At 44.8% G+C, this 21,337-nt stretch overlaps 1 protein-coding gene across 4 annotated transcripts in view; it reads right to left on the bottom strand.

Annotated features, from left to right (window-relative positions):
* Positions 1 to 20,059, bottom strand: part of MB21D2 (Mab-21 domain containing 2) — a 120,394-nt gene extending 100,335 nt beyond the window's left edge. For 3 of the 4 annotated variants that reach the window (XM_002758204.7, XM_054245481.2, XM_035274821.3), the window contains exon 1: positions 19,840 to 20,059. In XM_002758204.7, the coding sequence (XP_002758250.1) occupies positions 19,840 to 20,050 (211 nt within the window). In that variant the 5' untranslated portion in view covers positions 20,051 to 20,059. Of the gene's footprint in view, positions 1 to 19,520; positions 19,776 to 19,839 lie in introns of those variants that run through there. The other variant, XM_054245482.2, reaches the window with a different exon arrangement.
* Between the last annotated feature and the right edge of the window lie 1,278 nt (positions 20,060 to 21,337).

Below are 21,337 nucleotides of genomic sequence, written 5' to 3' on the forward strand. Positions count from 1 at the left end.
CCATCTCATAACTTTCTTAACCAGAAAAAAAGAAATTCTCCTACTTAGAAAAGGTTAGGAATAACTGGACTAGCCCATTTCAAAAGATGGCAGTCTTATAATTTCATGATTATATGCTACACAGAAGTGGGAGACTAGGAAGGAAAGGGAAGTTCCCAAACACATCAAGGTATATACTTAAAGCTGAGAACACACATAGCCATCTTAGTGCCTCATCATGAATGCTATATCACCCTATCACCCAAGTTCAAGAACGAAGGTAAAATCGCCAACAATACCAGCAAATATTTGCTGATCTGCTTTTCAGGCGCGTTAGAAAAAGACAAAAACAGATACACAAAAGGCCGTCACTGAGTTTCTATGGCAGTGTAAAATATCAGACATTAAGCACAAACAATTGCAAATCCGTAACTGATTGGTGCAACTATGAAACTTATGAAGCTAGAAGGCCAGAGGAAAAACTCGACCTGGTCTACGCTAGCCTGAAAGGCCTCCCCAAGAAGTGGTGATTTAACAGAGCTGAGATCTCATGGATCAGTAAGAGTTAATGAGATGTGTACAATGTGATGAGAGGGATGGGGCATTCCAGCCAAAACCTCTGTGGGCAGGGGGATGTGGCATTTTCAAAGAACTGAAAGGCCAATGTGGTTGAAATGACAGTAGGAGCTTCTGAGTTTTCAGTATGAGGCTGAAGAGGCAACAGGAGAAAGAGCACTGAGGCCCTTTTCTAAACATGTTCAGAATGTTTGTGTCTTTCCTTAACACAGAATACAAGGCCAGTACATCACATGGTGCCTATTCTCATAGCAGGCATACAAGAAATACACAGTAAAACTGAAGTGGTTACAGGAGAAGAAGCTAGAGACGTTGCCTGAAAACGGGCTAAGGAGTTTGAACAGCCAGGCACAGTGGCTCACGCCTGTACTCCCAGCACTTTGGGAGGCTGAAGTGGGTGGATCACTTGAGGTCAGGAGTTCGAGACCAGCCTGACGAACATGGTGAAACCTCATCTCTACTAAAAATACAATAATTAGCAGAGCGTGGTGGTAGGTGCTTGTAATCCCAGCTAGCAGGGAGGCTGAGGCAGGAGAATCACTTGAACCCAGGAGGTGGAGGTTGCAGTGAGCTGAGACTGCACCATTGCACTCCAGCCTGGATGATAGGGCAAGACTCCGTCTCAAAAATAAATAAACGAATAAATAAAAAGAATGATGGGATGCCCGTAATGGGTTTACACATACTTAAAGGATGACTCAGCATGGAGAAGGGCTTGAAAGGATGCAAGACTGGAAGCAAAATCACAGTGAGATTACTGCAACAATCCATGAAACAGACGGTAGTGGCCTGGTCCATGGTGATGGCATGGAGAGAGAAGAAACCGCAGTCTAAAAAAAATAGCAGACTTAACAGGCCTCATTTCCTCTTCGGTTTCCGTCTAGGGAGAGTCCCAGGATGGCTGCCAAGTTCGTGTCTTGGGCTCCTTATGTGTGGCAGTGTAGCTGACTGAGAAGACACGGGTTTGGGGCACAGATAAATTCACTTCAAACACTAACTTTATGTCACCTTCAGGTCATCCAAGTAGAACTGTCAATGAGGCAGTCAAGGGGTCTAAGCTGGAACACAGGCTTGCGAGATGGAAACTGGCCCTTTAAGATAGATCACAAGTGCTGAGGGGAGAAAAGAGAAAATCAGTCACCAAGGGTTGGACAAATCCATCCTTTACACAGGGATGGAGAAAAAGGAAAAAACCAGAAAGAATGTGTGGTCATGAAAGCCAAGGGAGGACAGCATGTAGGGAAGAGAATGGTCAATGGGGTCAAGCTGGAGAAGAACGCCAAGTCACAGCACCATCTTCTGGTTTGGTTGGCTGTATTTTCCTTTAGGATATTGATCGCACTCTGCAAAGCTTTTTTTTTTTTAATTTGTCCATCTCCTCCTAAGATTGAATAAGTAACATAAAGATTTGTTCCCTATTGTATTCCTAACACTTGCTGCACAACTTGTTGTTGAAGAAATTTACGAAGGGTGGATGTGTGAATGCTTTAGGAAGGAATCAGTACTGAAAAAGAACCACATATGGAGAAGTCAGCAATAATACTCAGGGGAAGGGCCCAAGATGGCAGAGAGGATGGATCCAGGGTTGGCTGGTCTTGGATAACAACAAGACATTTTGTGGCTCTTTTCCCATCAGTCCTCTTCCCCAGGAACCAGAGATTTTAAAATTGTTTGCCATGAGGTTCTGTACTGTGCAGATGGTTCAGTATTCCATGGAGAAATAAAAGTTTCCATTCCTATTAAGACTTTATTGCCAGAAAACCATGAATAAGTAGGCTGGGAATGAGGCTTCTCTGAGAATTTCAATTCCAATCCTCTGCATCATGAGCACCAGGATCTCAAGAAGTTATTTCATCCCAACAACTAATTTTGTAGCATCCAATGAAATATGTTTCAATGCTTTAAGACAAGTCAATGTACAAACATATGCCCTTGGAAAGCAGGGAAGCTGGACGGGTTATTTATATTAACAATTAGTCACTTTTTAGTCACTATAAGAGTCACTCATGGCACTAAAGAGGCCAATCCCTTAGTTCACATAAAACCCAACACAATTTATAAATTTTGACCTCAAAGTCAGCTTCCTAAAAATACATTTGGCATCTGCCTTTCCCTGAAAAATAGATCTGCTTCCCCATTATCCCCATAATGACAGACTACATTAACTATGTCCTAATTAAATGTTCTAAATCGGAAAGTAAACCCACTGGGGGAGTGTGGGGGAAAGCCTGCATCTTCATAAGGCTGCCCTAATTTACTTATTGTCGAGGGCCCAATTGACCTTTATACATCTTTAAATCAATCCATTAGCTGGGACACACCTTCTTACTTTCAAAATGAGGAGGCTGTGGATAGGATGAGATTTCATACCAAGGACTTTTCAATAAACAAAATCACAAGCATCAAAAGAATGTTTGTCCTGAGAGCCGCCAAGGAAGGCCACCTGACAGAGTAAAAAAGACTCTGGACCAGGAGCCAGAGCCATATTGGCAACTGGCTTTCAGGAAGGCAAACCATTAAATTCTCCACTCTGCCCACTATCCCCTCACTTGCATTCTTTCATTCAGGGTGTGGCACCACCCCACATCTGTACACCTGCAACCACACAGAGCCCGGCGTAGTCAGTTCAGTGAAGGTGCAAAAAGGGGAGGAGCCAGACTGCTGCCGATGTTTGAAATCTAGCCTCTATCACTAACTTGAGCAAAGTGATTTCCCAGCTTTAGGTTTCTTTTTTTTTTTTTTTTTGAGACGGAGTTTCACTCTTGTTACCCAGGCTGGAGTGCAATGGCGCGATCTCAGCTCACTGCAACCTCCGCCTCCTGGGTTCAGGCAATTCTCCTGCCTCAGCCTCCCGAGTAGCTGGGATTACAGGCACGAGCCACCATGCTCAGCTAATTTTTTTGTATTTTTAGTAGAGACGGGGTTTCACCATGTTGACCAGGATGGTCTCAATCTCTTGACCTCGTGATCCACCTGCCTCGGCCTCCCAAAGTGCTTGGATTACAGGCTTGAGCCACCGCGCCTGGCCTAGGTTTATTTATAAAGTGCAGAAGGGTAACAGCACTCTCCTTATAGGATTGTCGTGAGGATTAAATGGATTAAAAATTATAAGTACTTGGAACATTGCCTAGCAAAGAGTGGGGAGGAGTTTCTCAATTTCATCATTATCATCACTACCATCTCTGTCTGACCTTGAGCAAGTCACTTCATCAGGGGTTTTCTCTACCAGTAAAATGATGGGGTTGGATGAGCTGATCTCAGGAAGATTCCCACTAGCTTAACTCCTCTCTACTCTTAATTCTTTGAATCCAATTACAACACCGTAAATCCTCCTAAGCTCCAAGACCAGCAACAGGGAGTGAAGGTTATGCTGGCTCTTTCAGGTCCTAAGGAGGTGTCTCAGCCCAGGCAGCTGCAACTCCTCCCAGCCACAGGCTGGTCCTACAGTCCAGAGTCCAGCCCAACAGCCTTCCTTATTATAGATATTAATTATTCAGAGATCAAAATATTCATCATGCTATTCCAAGCTGTGGAAACAGCACAGGCATAAGAAAAAGGTCATACTTCAGAGGAAAGAAACCAGAGAGACAGAGACGAGGAACAAATCAAAAGACCAAAGCAAACACGACAGACCAAAAATACACCTTGCCTATGAGGCTATTTATTTAGCATCCTTCCTCTAACAGCAATTAAAAGAACTTCAAACTACAAGATGGCTTTGTAACAGGGGAAATTTTCCCTACCTTGAAGCACAGCCCTGTGGAAGTGACTTCCCTTCATCTTCAAAGTCAGCAGAATCTTCCCTTGGGTGCAAATGCTATGGAGCCAACTGTCTCAGGTACAAGTATCTTTCTTAGAAAGCATTACTTACCTGGCCAGGCGCTGTGGCTCACACCTGTAATCCCAGCACTTTAGGAAGCCAAGGCAGGCGGACCACCTGAGGTCAGGAGTTCGAGATTAGCCTAACCAACATGAAGATACCCCATCTCTACTAAAAACACAAAATTAGCTGGGCATGGTGGCACATGCCTGTAATCCCAGCTACTCGGGAGGCTAAGCCAGGAGAATCCCTTGAACTCAGAAGGCAGAGGTTGTAATGGGCCGGGATCATGCCATTGCACTCTAGCCTGGGCAACAAGAACGAAACTCTGTCTCAAAAAAAATAAGTAAAAAATAAAAAAGCATTACTTATCCAGCATTTACTTAACCTCCATTCTGCCCAAAAGTAAAGGTAGTGTTTAGGACGATCAAGTCCCCTTTTCTTTTTGCCCCTCAGTTTCCATGTCTGTAACATGGAAGAGAGAGGAAGTCAAGCCAACTACCTAATTTTCAAGTTTCCTGGCAGCATTAAAATTGTAGGAATCTGTCAATGATTTATATTTGCATGGGAAGAAGTTTTATTTTACTTTTTTAAATGAAGTTTTGAAAAAAAGTTCAGTTACTTGCCCTTCTCTGCCTGAAGCTAGACTTCTTGGGTCAAATCCTCACTCTACTAGTAGCTCTGTGACTTTGGCCAAATTACTTAACCTGTGTTTCAGATTTCCCATCGGTAAAATAAGGGTAATAGTACTGATAGTTTGCTCCCCCAACAACCCATGTCTCATGTTGAAATGTAATCCCCAGCGTTAGAGGCAGAGCCCGGTGGGAGGTGTTTAGATCATGGGGGCTGATCCCTCATGAATGGCTTGGGCCATCTCCTTGGTGATAAGTGAGCTCTCATGCTGAGCTCTTGCAAGATCTGGTCATTTAAAAGTATGTGGGGGGCGGGGGGCGTCATTTAAAAGACTGCACTTTCACTGGCTCCCACATTTGCTATGTGAAGTACCTGCTGCCACTTTCCTTCTGTCATGATCGAAAACTCTCTGAGGCAGGATGGGTGCGGTGCCTCATGCCTGTAATCCCAGTACTTTGGGAGGCCAAGATGGTCAGATCACCTGAGGTCAGGAGTTTGAGACCAGCCTGGCCAACGTGATGAAACCTCATCTCTATTTAAAAGAAAAAAAATACAAAAATTACCCAGGTATGGTGGTGGGCACCTGTTATCCCAGCTACTCAGGAGTCCATGAGGGAGGAGAATCTCTTGAACCCAGGAGGCAAAGGTTGCGGTGAGCTGAGATTGTGCCACTGCACTCTGGCCTGGGCAACAAGAGCAAAACTCCATTTAAAAAAAAAAAGAAAAGGAAAACTATCTGAGGCTTCACCAGAAGCTGAGCAGATGCCAACACTCTGCTTACTGTAAACCCTGGAGAACTGTGAGCCAATTAAACCTTTTTGTGTGTGTGTGTGAGACAGAGTTTCACTGTTGTTACCCAGACTGGAGTGCAATGGCACAATCTCAGCTCACCACAACCTCCGCCTCCTGGGTTCAAGCAATTCTCCTGCCTCAGCCTCCCGAGTAGCTGGGACTACAGGTACGCACCACCATGCCCAGCTAATTTTTGTATTTTTAGTAGAGACAGGGTTTCATCTTGTTGACCAAGATGGTCTCGATCTCTTGACCTCGTGACCCACCCGCCTTGGCCTCCCAAAGTGCTGGGATTATAGGCATGAGCCACTACGCCTGGCCTAAACCTTTTTTTTAAAATTACCAGTCTCAGGTATTTCTTTATAGAAATGCAAGAACAGCCTAATACAGTACATTCCTCAGTATTGGTATTAGGATTGATTTAGCTAATCTGCATAAAGTACTTAGAACCACACCTGGAACATAGTTAGCAATATTTTAGTGTGGTTATTATTATTTTCAACGTTACATAGTTTTCCCATTTAAAGAGAAAATGTATTCAGAATAGAGTGTGCAAGGACAAACACACTCAAAGCAGGAAACCTGGGTTCTAGTCATGATTCTACCCCAAATTAGCTGCATGCTGCGGATGAACTGCCATCCTTCTCTGGGTCTCAGTTTTCAGAGCAGGCTGCACAGTAACTTTCCTGAAAGTATTCAGATCAGAGGTGATCAATTGAGAGGCAGTCTTCTGTTTGACCTGCAGTTTTAAACCCCATGGTGTTTCTTTAAAATATGATTTATTCTCAATACTTAAAATCTGGAGATTTCTCATAAAAAATCCAAAACATCTAAAGTTCTATCAGCCCAGACCCTCAGCCCTGGACCCTTGGCTGTGGTTCTTAAGGTGAGGTCCCTCAACCAGCAGCCGCTGCATCAGCTGGAAGCTCATTAGAAATGCAAATTCTCAGGCCCCATCCCAGAGCTACAGAACCGGAAACCGTGGAAGTGGGTCCTGGCCATCTGTTTTTCAACAAGCAGGACACTGATAAACACTGAAGTTCCAGAACCACTACAGTGGAGGAACTACAAGCAGGTGTTGAAGAGCAGCGGCCCCCATCAGACAAAAGGGACAAGAGGTGATCTCCATTTACCAACGCACCCTGCCTCCCTGGCATCCGACTCCTACTGAGGAGTCGGCATTTACTGAGCCACCCACCACACTCATCTTCCTTACCATCCAGTCCCTGGGAGGCCTGGGGCGCAGCAGCTCTCACCTAGGTAGACCATCTCTTCTCACAGGGTAATGAGTCCGCAGGCACCATATGCCTGTAGGATTGTGTTGTTCCAAATCAAAACGGTATGAAAAGCAGGCTGTGCACACCAAGGGCACAGTTGAAAGAACAAACTGTTGAGTTTCCTTTATTAATCACAACACAATCCGCACAAGCAGCTGCTATTAAGAACAGCTGCGGCTGCTAAAAGGGTGCTCTTGAAGCAGCCTAAAACAGTGCTCACAGTTATACCCATCAGGCACAGGCAGACTTGCAGCCTCCCGGCTTAGCTCTTCCTCCTGAGCCTCACTCAGGGCCTTTCTCCAGACCAGAAATCATCCCCTTTCCATTCCTTGTGACAAGGTGGGATGGAGTAGAAAAGGTTTCTTTTTGTTTTTAAATTATTGCCAGCTTGGGCAACATGGGAAGACCCTCTCTCTGCAAAAAATTTAAAACTTAGCCAGGCGTGGAGGTGTGTGCCTATACTGCTGATTCCTATACTCAGGAATCTGAGGTGTAAAAATTGCTTCAGCCCAGTAGGTTGAGGCTGCAGTGAGCCAAGACCACGCCACCGCACTCCAGCCTGGGTGACAGAGCAAGCAAGCCATGTCTCAAAAAGAAAAAAAAAAAAAAAAAAAGGAGAAAGAAAAGAAAATTATTGTAGCATGAAGAATGAGGTGAGTTTCAAATGATTCAAGTCTGATCCCACCTCAACCATCGAGTGACCTTGAATGTGTTACTTCTCTTGATAATGGTTCTTTCCTGTGTTAAAATAGGTACAGTAATAATATTTACTTCCTAGGGTTGCTGTGAGGAATAAATCAAATCAGATTATACATATGAAAGTATTTTGTAAACTGTGGAGGACTAGATAAAAATAGAGGCATATCAGCATCATCCAATGAAAGCTGCACTTTGAACCACAAATCATCAAATATAAGAGTCACTGTTTCTGGCCTAGGACTATCAGAGGTGAAATTTAAGAATCACATAGCTACAGAGGGCCTTTTAAGGACTTGTAATCCAACTTTTCTACATTCCTCCTACCCCACCCCACCCCGTTCCTGAATGCTATTTGTTTTGTTTTTGTTCGTCTGTTTGTTTTGAGACAGAGTCACCAGGCTGGAATATAATCAGCAGTGGTCTCAGCTCACTACAACCTCTGCCTCCCAGGTTCAAACGATTCTCCTGCCTCAGCCTCCGAAGTAGCTAGGACTCCAGGAGCACACCACCACACCCAGCTAATTTTTGTATTTTCAGTAGAGACAGGGTTTCACCATGTTGGCCAGGATGGTCTCGATCTCGTAACCTCGTGATCCGCCCACCTTGGCCTCCCAAAGTGCTGGGATTACAGGTATAAGCCACCACACCTGGCCCCCTGAATGCCATTAGCAAGAGTCTAGCAAAAGTGTGGTCCCACCTGGAAAAACCTTTACCCACAAGAAGTTCACTAAATGTGGTAGGCAGCCCCACCCATCATAGGCCTCATCTGAACATAGACCATTCCATCTTATAAAGACCAAAGAAATCTCCTTTCAAGTTTACTTCTCACCTCAGGGCCTTTCTACCTGCGTCTGTCTACCTGGAATACACTTCCACCCAGTCTTCAGAGGCTTGGCTTCTTCTTCATCGTGAGTTTCAAACATAAGGCTTCTCCACCATTCTTCACTGTATCCTACCCAGCTGCCCACCATCATCATATTCTTTGCTTCTTGTTTTTTTACAGCGCACACCCCTGTTTACTTGCATGCCTAATTTTGTTAAATCCTCCAAAGAACAGAAGATCTACAGAGGGAGTGGTCTTGGTTCTCTTATTCACTACTCTGTGCACTTATATAGCAATCACACCAATAATTACACCAGCACATGGTAGGCATGCCAATATATGTTGAATGAATTCATGAATGAATGAATGAATGCTTAACACCATTCTACACACATTGTAGATATTCAAATACTAGCTGGAAGAGACAAAAACCTAAACAAGACTTATGCCAACTCCCACTACTGACTTAACTCACAAGTCTTCTTGTGTTAAGGAAGAAATATAAAAAATAAACAAATTGAACAGTTCCCTATGCCAGCTTTATTCATAGCAGCACTGTCCCTAGTTATTTCTTTATCCTGAGCAGAGTGAATTCATGAAAAGGCACTTCAGTGGATGAAAAACAGATAGCTGTTTCCTGGAACCGATGCCTCAAAGAAGGGCATAACTAGGAATGGTTCTTAAGGAGATCACTCAGTGGGCAAGTACTTGCCCAGATCCATTGTAAACACTGTCACAAGCCCTAAGGACGAGTTGGACAAGGCCTAAAGATCAGACCTGGAGAATGAATGTCTACAGGGCTTGTACTTACTCATTCCACTCTCAGTCAGATTCACCCCCTATATACCTTTGGCTCAGGTGGAGAGCAGAGAGGTCCAAAGGGGAATGAAACCTACTGTCGTTCCCTTGTCTGCGACTATAGAATCAACCCCACCAACCCACGAAAGATGCTAAGGTGGGAAAAGTCTATAAGCTCTTTGCAGGTGGTATACTGACTGCAGCAGAAGACACCCAATAGCTGGGTGGCATCTTGATCTACAACTAACTCTGTGACCTAGAACTCAGTCGCATCACCTCCCAGAGTCTCAGTACTCCCATCTAGAAATGGGGGTTAATAGTTCCTATACAACCTTTCTCAAAGGCCTGACCTAAGGATAACACCATACCAGATGTGAATATTTATTGTACTCTATAAAGCATTGTCCAAAGGTAAATTATGGATGGCAAATAACAGTTTATAATAATAAACAATTCCTACAACTTGCATTCCAGATTAACCATCCAAATACTTGGAAGATGACTGATAAGCACAATGAACAACATAACGAGAAAGATAACGCATTCCCACTCTGCATTCTGGAAAGCCCTGCGTATGGGCATGCCAGAGGTCCAGAAGTACCCTAACATCTCTGTGAAGAAACACTGGGGTCCCTGAACATTCCTATGAGTCATGAGTGGCAGTTTGCTGTTCCCAGTCAACGAGCCACAGCAATCACTATGGACATTTCTTACATTGCTGAGGATAGGTCTTAAGAAATGCAGAAAAACTTGCCCTACATCCCTCTGCCACATAAGGAGATAAGATCAAGATTTTCTTGACTCCAGAAAAGATGATATGGCATAACTCAATGGATTTTAAAAAATCATAAAGAGACATAAAGGTTAGAAAGTGCTAATTTCTCAGAGACTGAAATCAAAGCTTCACTGGGAAGAGCTCTTTTAAAGACTAACTCAAGTCACATCACACTCAGTGAGCACCTACTATGTGCATGACCGCCTCCCCACACAGACTGCAAAGATAAATAAGCCAAGGATTCTTTAGAGCATGGGAAAGAATAGGCTAAGGGCCACAAAAGGGACCAGGCATTAGGAGGAAACACAGGAAAGGTAAATTTTGTTCTTCTCCAAGAGAGATAGGAAGGCTTCATGAGTCAACTGGCATTTGAGCTGGGAGGGAAAAATAAAGCAGAGATAAGGTGTCACAGGCCATCTGTAGAAGCTGGGACATAGACTTGATTCTGTGACATGGATCCTCTTGACAGACTGTAGAAGCCTGTAGATCCCTGCAGAGAATAGCATATAAATGAATAAGATAACATCACTCAGGATTTCCAAGAAAATCAGTATTAAAATACGAAATGTATTTTTAAGGCAAATTGGTGATACAGTATCATATGTGATTATTAGCACCTTAAATAATAAAACCTAGCAGCAAGGCTAATATCCACCATAATTTCAAAACAGCAGGCAACGTTTTTTTGAGATATCTGCAACAACTGCAATGTGAAATAAAAATGCCTGGGGTTTCTACTGGCAACAAAATCATATGTACCACTAATAACACTATGGTTTCCCACCTACATTTACAATGAAAGAAAATGCTGTATTTAAGTTTGACGTTAACACAAATGTCCTTTTTTCTCCCACACTCAAGTTCACAGGCTCCATGCTGTTTCCATGGACCCAGGTTAGGGAATTCTGGTAGAGAAAAGAGCCTCGCCCAGGCACAGAGGCTCACACCTATAATCCCAGCAATTTGGGAGATTGAGGCGGGCAGATCACTTGAGGTCAGGAGTTCAAGACCAGCCTGGCCAACATGGCGAAACCCCATCTCTACTAAAAATACAAAACATTAGTCGGGCATGATGGCGCATGCCTATAATCCCAGTTACTCTAGAGGCTGAAGCAGGAGAATCATTTGAACCCGAGAGGCAGAGGTTGCAGTGAGCCAAGATTGAGATCAGCCACTGCTCTCCAACCTGTATGACAGAGCAATGCTCTCTCTCAAAAAAAAAAAAAAAAAAAAGAGAGAGAGAGAGAGAAGAGCCTAAGCAAAGAAAGTGAGAACTATGGGTGGAGGGTGTCATTTGACAATGTAGAACGTGCACACAGGAGATGGCATGGAAAAGTAGGTAAAATCCTCAGAAGCCACCAATGTGAGGATTCACTACTCCCAATTATTAAATCACAGAATAGAGGTGGAGCATGGTAGCTCATACCTGTAATCCCAACACTTCAGGAGGCCAAGGTGGGAGAATCAATTGAGCCCAAGAGTTCAAGACCAGCCTGGGCAACATAGTGAAACCCCCATCTCTACCAAAAAAAAAAATTTTTTTTAATTAACCAGGCATGGCTGTGCTTTCCTGTGGTCCCAGGTACTTGGGAAGCTGAGGAGGAAGATCACTTGAGCCCAAGAAATCGAGGCTACAGTGAGTCATGATGGCGCCATTGCACTCCAGCCTGGGCAACAGAGTGAGATCTGTCATTTATATATATGTGTGTATATACACACACACACACACACACACACACACACACACACAGTAGAATGTGCTCTAAGTTCTAGAAATGCATCTTCTTTTGGAATAAAAAGAGATGAATGAAAGAAGCTAGGAAAACATCATTCTACAGGTTTCAACATATAGCTCCTTTTTTAAAACAGAGTAGATGACAGTGTATTGAAAAATGTAGTATTAATAAAAGAGCATGGATCCCACACCATCCCCATTATGTAAATGTACGCATGTCTGGATATAAGCACATGTATAAACGTAGATGTTTAGAAATCAAAATATGAATAGTGATTAAAGTTTAGGAGTGATTTTACTTTATTGTTTGCATTTTCTATCATTGGAAAATGGGCAAAATTAGGCCCAACATAGGTTAGGAGACTTAGGGTAAAACACATAGCACATGGTACAAAACAGCTGGTACAGGAACTCAGCAATTTCCTTTTCTCATACTCTATAAAATCTTTCAGATTCAGAACTGAATGCACCTGAACACATGAAGTGCCTATAATTAACCCCAACTCATATATTTACAAACTGAGGTTTAAAGTCCGAGTGAGTTGTCCAAAGTCACACAGCAAATATTAATAACCGGAGATTCAGAGGTAAAATTCAGGTCTCTGGGCCCCCTTGAGAGCAGAATATTGTCCTTGTTAAAAGCCAGGGCTCAGTATTCATCCTGACCCCAGTTAAGTCCCACCTATTCCACTCCTTGCTGATAAACTTGGATGAATTCCTGTATTTTTCTAATTCTAGGGCTCACCACAATTTTTTTTTAACTTCAAAGTGTAATGGTGATGATTAAATGATACAATAAGGTAAAGCCCTATTCAAACCTGTGACAAAGTAAACACCCTTGTCTCAATCACTATGCCGCCTTGCCTCTGTCCCAGGTGGAAGAACTCCATTACTACTTTCCAGAAGAAGACAGACATTATCTCCTCATTAGGCTCAGCAGCTTGGTTCTAGTCTCAAAAGTCAACTGGGCTCATGTTCACTGTACCAACGACAGAGAATGCCAAACATCAGGCCTAATACAAGACAGGATCTTAAAAGGCTGAGGAGCTAGTTTGGGGATCTCTAGGGATTCTGATTCAATAGGTCTGAATGAGACCAGAGATTCTGAATTGTTCAAATCCAGCATTTCTGTGAATTAAAAAGGGGCTCAGCCTAACTGCCAGCAATGCATCAGCCAACAGGTGGCACGACAAGGAATGACAGGAAGACCTAGGACTGTCAACAGTTCCAGGGCTCTTTTGTCAGGGATGAAGGGCAGCCACTGCCCAGAACCATGGAGGGGGAATAGAAACCAATCCAAACTAGCACACAAATAAATGTTTAGAGGGATTCTCTGCCCGGTATACCTAATGTTCTCAGAGAGAGAGAACAAACTTCCGAGATTATCCTGTCCGCTAAACAGATATAGCACACTAGTGAACACAACCCTTGGAAGCTTATCAAGCACTCGGAGGCCCACAAAACACCAATGCACAATAAAATCCCACAGCAAATTCTGCTGGGTCAATTAAGAGAAAACGCATTCAAACACTGGAAAGGTAGGGCTTCAAAATGACCCACTCTAGAGATGCAGAAAGTGCCTAAAAATATGTTGGCCAGGCACAGTGGCTCACGCTTATAATCCCAGCACTTTGGGAGACTGAGGCAAGCAGATCATGAGGTCAGGATATTAAGACCATCCTGGATAACACGGTGAAACCTCATCTCTACTGAAAACACAAAAAATTAGCAGGGCCTGGTGGTACATGCACCTGTAGTTTCAGCTACTCCAGAGGCTTGAGGCAGGAGAATCACTTGAACCTGGGAGGCAGAGGCTGCAGTGAGCCAAGATTGCCCCACTGCACTCCAGCCTGGGCAACAGCAAGACTTCGTCTCAAAAAAAAAAAGGTAGGTCCAGGAGCACCACACCACACATTTACATATTTGAAATGGCCACATGGCATTTATCGGCCTGGGAGAAGAAATAGCCATCAAAATATCCTGCTAGAGTTGGTGGGCAAAGGAAATGGAGGAAGGGTCCGTAAAGGCCCTCATAAATTTCTCAAACTTTTTGCTCGCCACTTTATCCTCAGAACCCTGCATGTTGATTGGCAAACACTATTACATTAACTAAGTATTTGTCAAATACCTAGAAAAAAAAAAACAGAGGGAGAGAAAGAGGGACAGAGACGAAGACAAAAAGAAATTATCTCAGGCCAGGCACAGTGGCTCACACCTGTAATCCCAGCACTTTGGGAGGCCTAGGCGGGTGGATCACTGGAGGTCAGGAGTTCTAGACCAGCCTGCCCAACATGGTGAAACCCCATCTCTACTAAAAATACAAAAATTGGCCAGTCGTGGTAGCAAGCACCTGTAATCCCAGCTACTCAGGAGGCAGAGGCAGGATAAGAGGCAGAGGTTGCAGTGAGCTGAGATAGCGCCCCTGCACTCCAATTTTGGCAAAAGAGTGAAAGCCGAAAGAAAGAGGAAAGGAAAGCAAAAGGAAGGGGAAGGGGAAGGGGAAGGAGAACAGAAAGGAAGAGGAAAGAAAAGTGAAGGGGAAGGGAAAGGAAGAGGAAAAGAAAGGAAAAAATTATCTCTGCTCCTGCAGGCTAGGCAGGCTACTGAGTGTAGTATCACTCTGGAAGTGAGACCTTTTGGTTGTCTCACTCAAAAGCAATGGAAACTGGTTGCTAGTACAGCGAAAGGAACATGAGCTTCTGAGTCATTTATAGAAATAACTAGATTCATTCTCAAACTCTGCATGATCTTAGCATTAGTTCTTGACTTCTTTGAACCTCAACATTTCATCTTTAAAAGGGGGTAATACCACCTATTTCGCTTCCAAAATAGGCATGATACTTATCCTTACAAAGCTGTGGAAAAAGATGACATGATCTAATGGATTTAGGCAAAGTAGCTAGCACCGTGGTCAGCACATAGCATGAGCTGACCAAATGGCAACGAATGTTGCAATTGATCATGCCATCTACAGCCAGAGCCCATATTCTACTGGGCTACCCTAATTGTACTCCAGACTTCTTGCAGATGTCAGCTGCAGAAATAATTCCAATTTAAGTTCACTGGATTTTCTAAGAAAAAAAAAAATTTTTTTAAGGCTGGGTACAATGTCTCATGCCTGTAATCCCAGCACTCTGGGAGGTCAAAGAGGGTGGATTGCTTGAACTCAGGAGTTTGAAACCAGCCTGGGCAACATGGCGAAACCTTGTCTCTACCAAAAATACAAACAGTCAGCCAGGCATGGTGTTATGTGCCTGTAGTCCTAGCTACTTGGGAGGTGGAGGTGGGAGGAACACTTGACCCTGGGAAGTGGAGGTTACAGTAAGCTGAGATCACACCCCTGTACTCCAGCAGGTGACGGAGCAAGACCCTGTCTCAAATAAATAAATAAACATTTCTTTAAGTAATAAACTCATGTACATATTACTTTTTAGTTAGCAAAGTAATTTCACATTCAGACATAACAATTCTGAAAAACAATGCATTACTGTTACCCATGTTTAATAAATGAAAAAAACTGGCCAAGCATGGTGGCTCATGCCTGTAATCCCAGCAATTTGGGAGACCAAGGTGGGAGGATCACTTGAGGCCAGAATTTCAAGACCCAGCCTGGGCAACATAACAAGACCCCACCTATACAAAAATTTTTTAAAAATTAAAAATTAGCTGGGAATGGTGGTACACATCTCTACTCCTACCAATAGGGAGGGTGAGGCAGGAAGATTGCTTAAGCCTAGGAATTTGAGGCTGCAGCAAACCATCATCATACTATTGCACTCCAGGCTAAGCAACAGAGCAAGATCCTATCTCAAAGAGAGAAAAAAACTAAGACCACACAGCCAACAAGAGACAAACTAGGAATGGAATTATAGATTTTAACATTTTATAATGACTATGATTTTCTCAATCAAAAATTCAAATAGGAGATCTTATTATAGAAAACCTGAACTCAGACTGTTCCAGGAATCTACTTATATTATGCTAAAACTTATAGCTAAAATCAGAAACAAAATCCTAAAAGAAGTGGTTTTTTAAAACAAAGCCTCTCCTCTGAATTTTATGTATCTGTTTTTTTTTTTTTTTTTTAGAGCAAGAGAAACTGTAATTTATCACTGGTGGGAATGCAAAATGATTCAGCCACTTTTAGGACATTTTAGTGGTTTCTTCCAAAACTAAACATATCATTACCATACAATGTAGCAATCATACTCCTTAATATTTACTCAAAGGAGTTGAATTCTTTTTTTTTTTTTTTTACTTTATTTATGATACTTTAAGTTCTGGGGTACATGTGCAGATCATGCAGGTTTGTTACATAGGTATACATGTGGCATGGAGGTAGTTTGCTGCATCCCTCGCCCCGTCATCTACATTAGGTATTTCTCCCAATATGCATCTATTCTTAATAGGCTCAAGCAGGAGAAGAGGGACATGTTTTAGAGAAAGGATGATCTGAGTTTTAGTAACATCTCTACCATTTATTAGCTATGTGAACCTGGATATCCAGTTTCTTAACCCCACTAAGTAACAGTATCTTCATCTATGTAATGGGAAAGCAATATCTACTCAAAAGTCTATGTGTAGTCCTTGGCCCTGAGAAGACAATTATTAAACGATTAGCTATCATAAAAATTGTACCATGGAACCGACCACTTGGTCTGTAGGTTATGTGACAGCTTGTCTCTTTCCTGCCTCCTCCAGCATCTGCATACCCCCTGTTCTGCATCTGTTCAATGGGGACACAAACCAATCTCCATCAAACCTCACCAGGGAATGAAGATAACAATAGAGCTGGCAGAGACATTATGCAAATACCAAATATTATTAAAACATTAATGAACTCTGGCAATTCCCTGAATTTTGATAAATGGTGTTTATTATGCACTGCCAGCCTCTTGCACAGTCTGGGCTCTCAAATATTAACTAGATAATAGGAGCAATCATTCTCCTACAGGACCAAGGTACAGAGAAATAAGAAGTGAATGTAGACAACTGCAGTTAACACCTGCCTTCAAAAAAAATCAGAATCTTTGTACAAACAGGGAGCAGCAGGACAGATCCCAGAGCCCACAGTGACCACCAGCAGGTTCAGATCAACCCCACAGCCTGCGCAGAACCCCGCTTTGATAAGACATTAGAGTGTCTTGGTGCTGACAGGTCATCGATTATGACAACTGTCTACCACCTCCTTGCTCTTCGGTGTAAAATTCCTCCAAACTAGACAAAATGAAAAGGATCTACAAAGCTGGAGGGGCTTCAGGCTTGGCTAACAATCTTACACGTAAAGAGAGTAACATGCCTCACCCCACCAACTGCCTGAAACCCAGGGCAGTATTATTCTCAGTGCCACTAAAGAGGCTTGCACCCAATTTGTGGTTAGCCACCTCATTCTTGTGAGGGAATAATATTTGTAAGCTGTTAACAATCCTCAGGTGCAGCTCGGATACAGAACAAAGCCAAGAGGACTCCCCCTCAAACCCCACGCACGCGCGCGCGCACACACACACACACACACACACACACCTCCCTGAAATGAGGATCTGGTGCCACCCAAGTGACACCTTAACAAGCTAGGGGTCATTAAGAGACCTCATTTGCATATTCATTAAAGAACCAAAGCTGTGGCAAGTGAAACAAAGTGTACAAAAAAAATGATTTTGTTTAAGCCAAGCCAAAATCTGCGTTAGAAAAAGTAAATCCACATAGGGACCCTTGCTGTCGCCAAACCTTCACTTGTCTAGAGCAGCCAGCAACTCATTAAAGGAAAGCAAGGAACTCGCAAATGAATGCAGTACCACACACAGGCAAGCTCATTTCGCCATCTGCCTTCTAGTGTCCAGAGGGGCCAAAAGCTTAAATGACACTCTCCTGAATTTTCTCTCCTGTAGGTGGAAATGCTAAATTCCCAGGGGGCAAGAAAGACTGCCTGCAAGGTCAACTGGGTAAAAAGGAATAGAAGCAAATCTAGTTTAACTGTCAATACAATGCCACCCATGACATTAAACACATGCAAAAAATTAAGCACCCTAGAATAATTTACTTTTTTATACTTGGATAAAAGCTTTGCTGATTCAGTGTGTAGCTGTGGGGTTAAGCAGAGAAATGCCTAATGAGCCAGGCACTTAAACTTACCCCTCTCTACATTCTCCCATTTCCTGACCTATGACTATCCTAACTGGTGATGACCTTCTTCTAGTTAATGACCTACGCCAAGAGACATCAGAACTGATCTGGGGGCTGTATTAACACGATGACAGACTTCCATTATATGTGTCACAGAGAACCGCTATGATTAATTAAACAACTTAAATAATCGCCCTCAACCTTCTGTGTGTGTCTCCACCTTCCTGACAATCACTGTGTTTGCTTTTGGCTTTGTAAGCATTTTGGGCTTCCTTCTGGAAGCTCACTCCTACCATATTATGAATTTATATATATATATACGCACACACACACATACACATATATACATTTAATTCATCGAAATAGTTGAACGATCAAATTTCTCAATAAAGAGTTTTTCAACCCCATAAGTAAAGTAAGACACACTTGGAGAGTGTGGCACAAAAGGTAAAAACCAGTCTAGAGTTTTAATCTGTTCCATCCAACTTCCCAACGCGTGAACAACTATCAGCGGACACACGTTCAGTCTCTATTACTCTCTCCTTGGGCAGTGAGGAAGAAGAAAACCTGGAAGGAAGAAGGTATCCCAGGATAGAAGCAGCAAAAGCCGGCCGAAATCCAGGTAGACTGCAGGGGAAAGTCAAAAGCCCTGTCTTCCTCTGTGACCAAAAGACCTTTCCCAAATTTTTCAGCACCTGGAAAATTGGCTGATATATGTGTAGAGCGCACCCACAGATAAGCGTTAGAGCAGCGCTACCCCGGAGTACCAGTTCTGCGGAATGCTGACCGCGGGCCACGCACCGCCCGACAGCCACGGATCCACTGGCAGAGCCGCAAGCTACAACCGAGGCGCCTGGCAAACGCACCCTAAACCTCAGTCGCAATAATCCCCAAAGCAGGACACCTGGAGAGGGTGGGCTCGCTCTCCCCGGCCCGGCTCCATTACGTTCCTCCACACAGCATTCAACCATTTCAGGAGCCGTAAGTGAGGGGCTGCAGGTGGGAGTGGGCGGCATATTTTCCAGCCCCCGAGGTCTCCGGGGTTGGAAACTCTGGGCACCTCTGTCGGCCAGCGCTAAGACAAATACACAAAGAGCAGGGCACGGCGCTCCTCCGCGGCCAGGGCTCCGCGCCCGGTCACACAGGAGCTGGGAATTAGGAATTCCGAGCTCAGCGACCAGCCGGGAGAAGCACCGGAAATGCTTCCGACCTCCCCGAAGGGAAGTCGATTTGCAAATCAAAGTTGCAGGAACTCCGGACGCCCAGACTACTTCAGCCGGTTACTCGGGAACACCCAACAAGTTTGGCCACCGGGGGCTCGGCGTGACAGCGCCGCGCCACGAGACGAGAGAGGCAACTTGTCGCTCGGGCACCAAGCCAGAGCCCTGAGCTGTCTCCGCTCCCAAGCCTTGGGGAGCCGGCGTCGGGAAGGCGCAGGTCCCTGCCTCCGGCAGCCAAATCCCTCAACTGACGGCACCTCAGGGGCTCACCTGGACCGCACTCGCTTCCCGGGGCTTCCCCCAACGGTGCAGCGTTTCAACCGCGAACGCCTCACCTGCCTGCCAAGCCCCGGTGGCGGATAAATTAACAAAAGAGCAAGCGAGCAGGGGGGGAAAGGGAAACCCGGCGTAAAGCATAGTAAGGAGGGGAGGGCAGGCAGCTCGGCTTTCGGCGGAGAAGGAAGGCAGAGGCGGAACCGAGATGGCTCATACCCCAGGCACCGGCTCGGGAACGAAACCGAGAAGGGGGAATGGGTTCTCTACTCCGCTTCTCAGAACACACATACGCCTCCCCCTTTTTCCTCCTTACCCAGCATGGAAAAGATGAAATCCTTGGCTGTGTGAATCTCCAGCGCTCTCTGGTCGTCGTATTCCCGCTGGTCGTGTTTCGTAAATTCTTGGATGAGTTTGTTCAATTCCTCCACCCGAGCTCCCGACCTGAAATCCAGCTCCGGGAACGTAGGCTTGTTGTTACAGCCCAGGGAGGCTGCCTTGCAGGCGGTGGGAGCCGCCATCTTCATGCAAAACGCGCCGAGTAGCAGCTCCGCGGCAGCGCAGCACCCACCCCCGCCCCCCACCCCGCCCCCCTGGGCCTCCTCCCCTCGCCGGCTCCCAGGCTTCGGCCCCGGCCCGTGGGCGGGTTGGCGGGCGGGCGTCTGGGCGGGCGGTCCTCCGCTCCTCGCGCTCTGGGCGTGCGAGCTTCGGGAGGAGCTGGACTGCAGCGAGGGTGCGTGTGTGGCCCCGACACCCTTTTCTCCGGCCCCACGCCCGCCCCGATGCTGCGCGTCCCTGCCCTGGCCCTCGCCGGCAGCCACGACAGTGGTCGTGGAGCCAACCGGAGCCACCCTCCGGGCGAGGAAAGTGAAGTGGAAACAATGTGAAATTCACCAGCTCTGAAATCAACAAGCTGCCGGCTCCAGTGTTACGGAGCCAGCACCAGCGTCTCCATTTAAAGGGACAGCGCACCCAGTGGAAAGGAAAATAAATAAGTGACAGAGGTCTGCGCGCCTGTGTCACTTGCCAACCCGTTCTTGGGAAGACGCGCGAGGTGTAGATGCATTCTTTCTTCACCTCCACGGCCGTCCCCCTGTCCCCTTTCCCGGCAGGGTTTGCCAAGCGCATTCAAGAGGAAAGTCTTCCTCCGTTTGATTTTAAGGGCGGTATCCTGGGGGAAGACATCTCTGTGCGCGTTTCACCCTCTATCCCAAGAACTCCAGTACCTTTAAATAGTAAAGGAAACTGCCTTAAGGAATATGAAACCTACTTTCTTCCCTTTTCCTCTTGAATTGACAAGACGATAGGATTGAGCGTATCAAAAAACAGGGTGCACACCTAACCCAGAATTGACACTGTCACCCCTAGATTATCCCTACCTTTGCCCAAGGTAATTAATTACCTGAATAGCACCTTATTTATTTTAACATATAATGAATTAATGAGGTTCAACCTACTCCAATATAAAGATAGGGAAACTAAGGTGTGGGCGTGGGAGAGGGGAAACAATGAATTGCCCCAGGTTCCAAGGAATGTTGAATGACAACGTGAAAATTTTCTTGTTTAACAGTTAAAAGTTGAGTACCCACTATTTGCCAGATGGAGTGACAGCATGTGACAGCGATAGCCAAAAGACATGGCTCCAGCAATGGAGTTAGACTTACATGACAAGGCAAGTTCAATCTAAGTCATAGTCCTTTAAGCAGTATAGAGTCTCAGAGGTGGTTTTAGTGTTTATGGGGTATATCACTAACACTTGGCCCATTTGCTCTGAGAAACAAAGGTTATCTTCCGCCCTAGTTCTCCGAAATCTC

The sequence above is a fragment of the Callithrix jacchus genome, chromosome 15 (assembly GCF_049354715.1).
Source record: "Callithrix jacchus isolate 240 chromosome 15, calJac240_pri, whole genome shotgun sequence".
Lineage (NCBI taxonomy): Eukaryota > Metazoa > Chordata > Mammalia > Primates > Cebidae > Callithrix > Callithrix jacchus.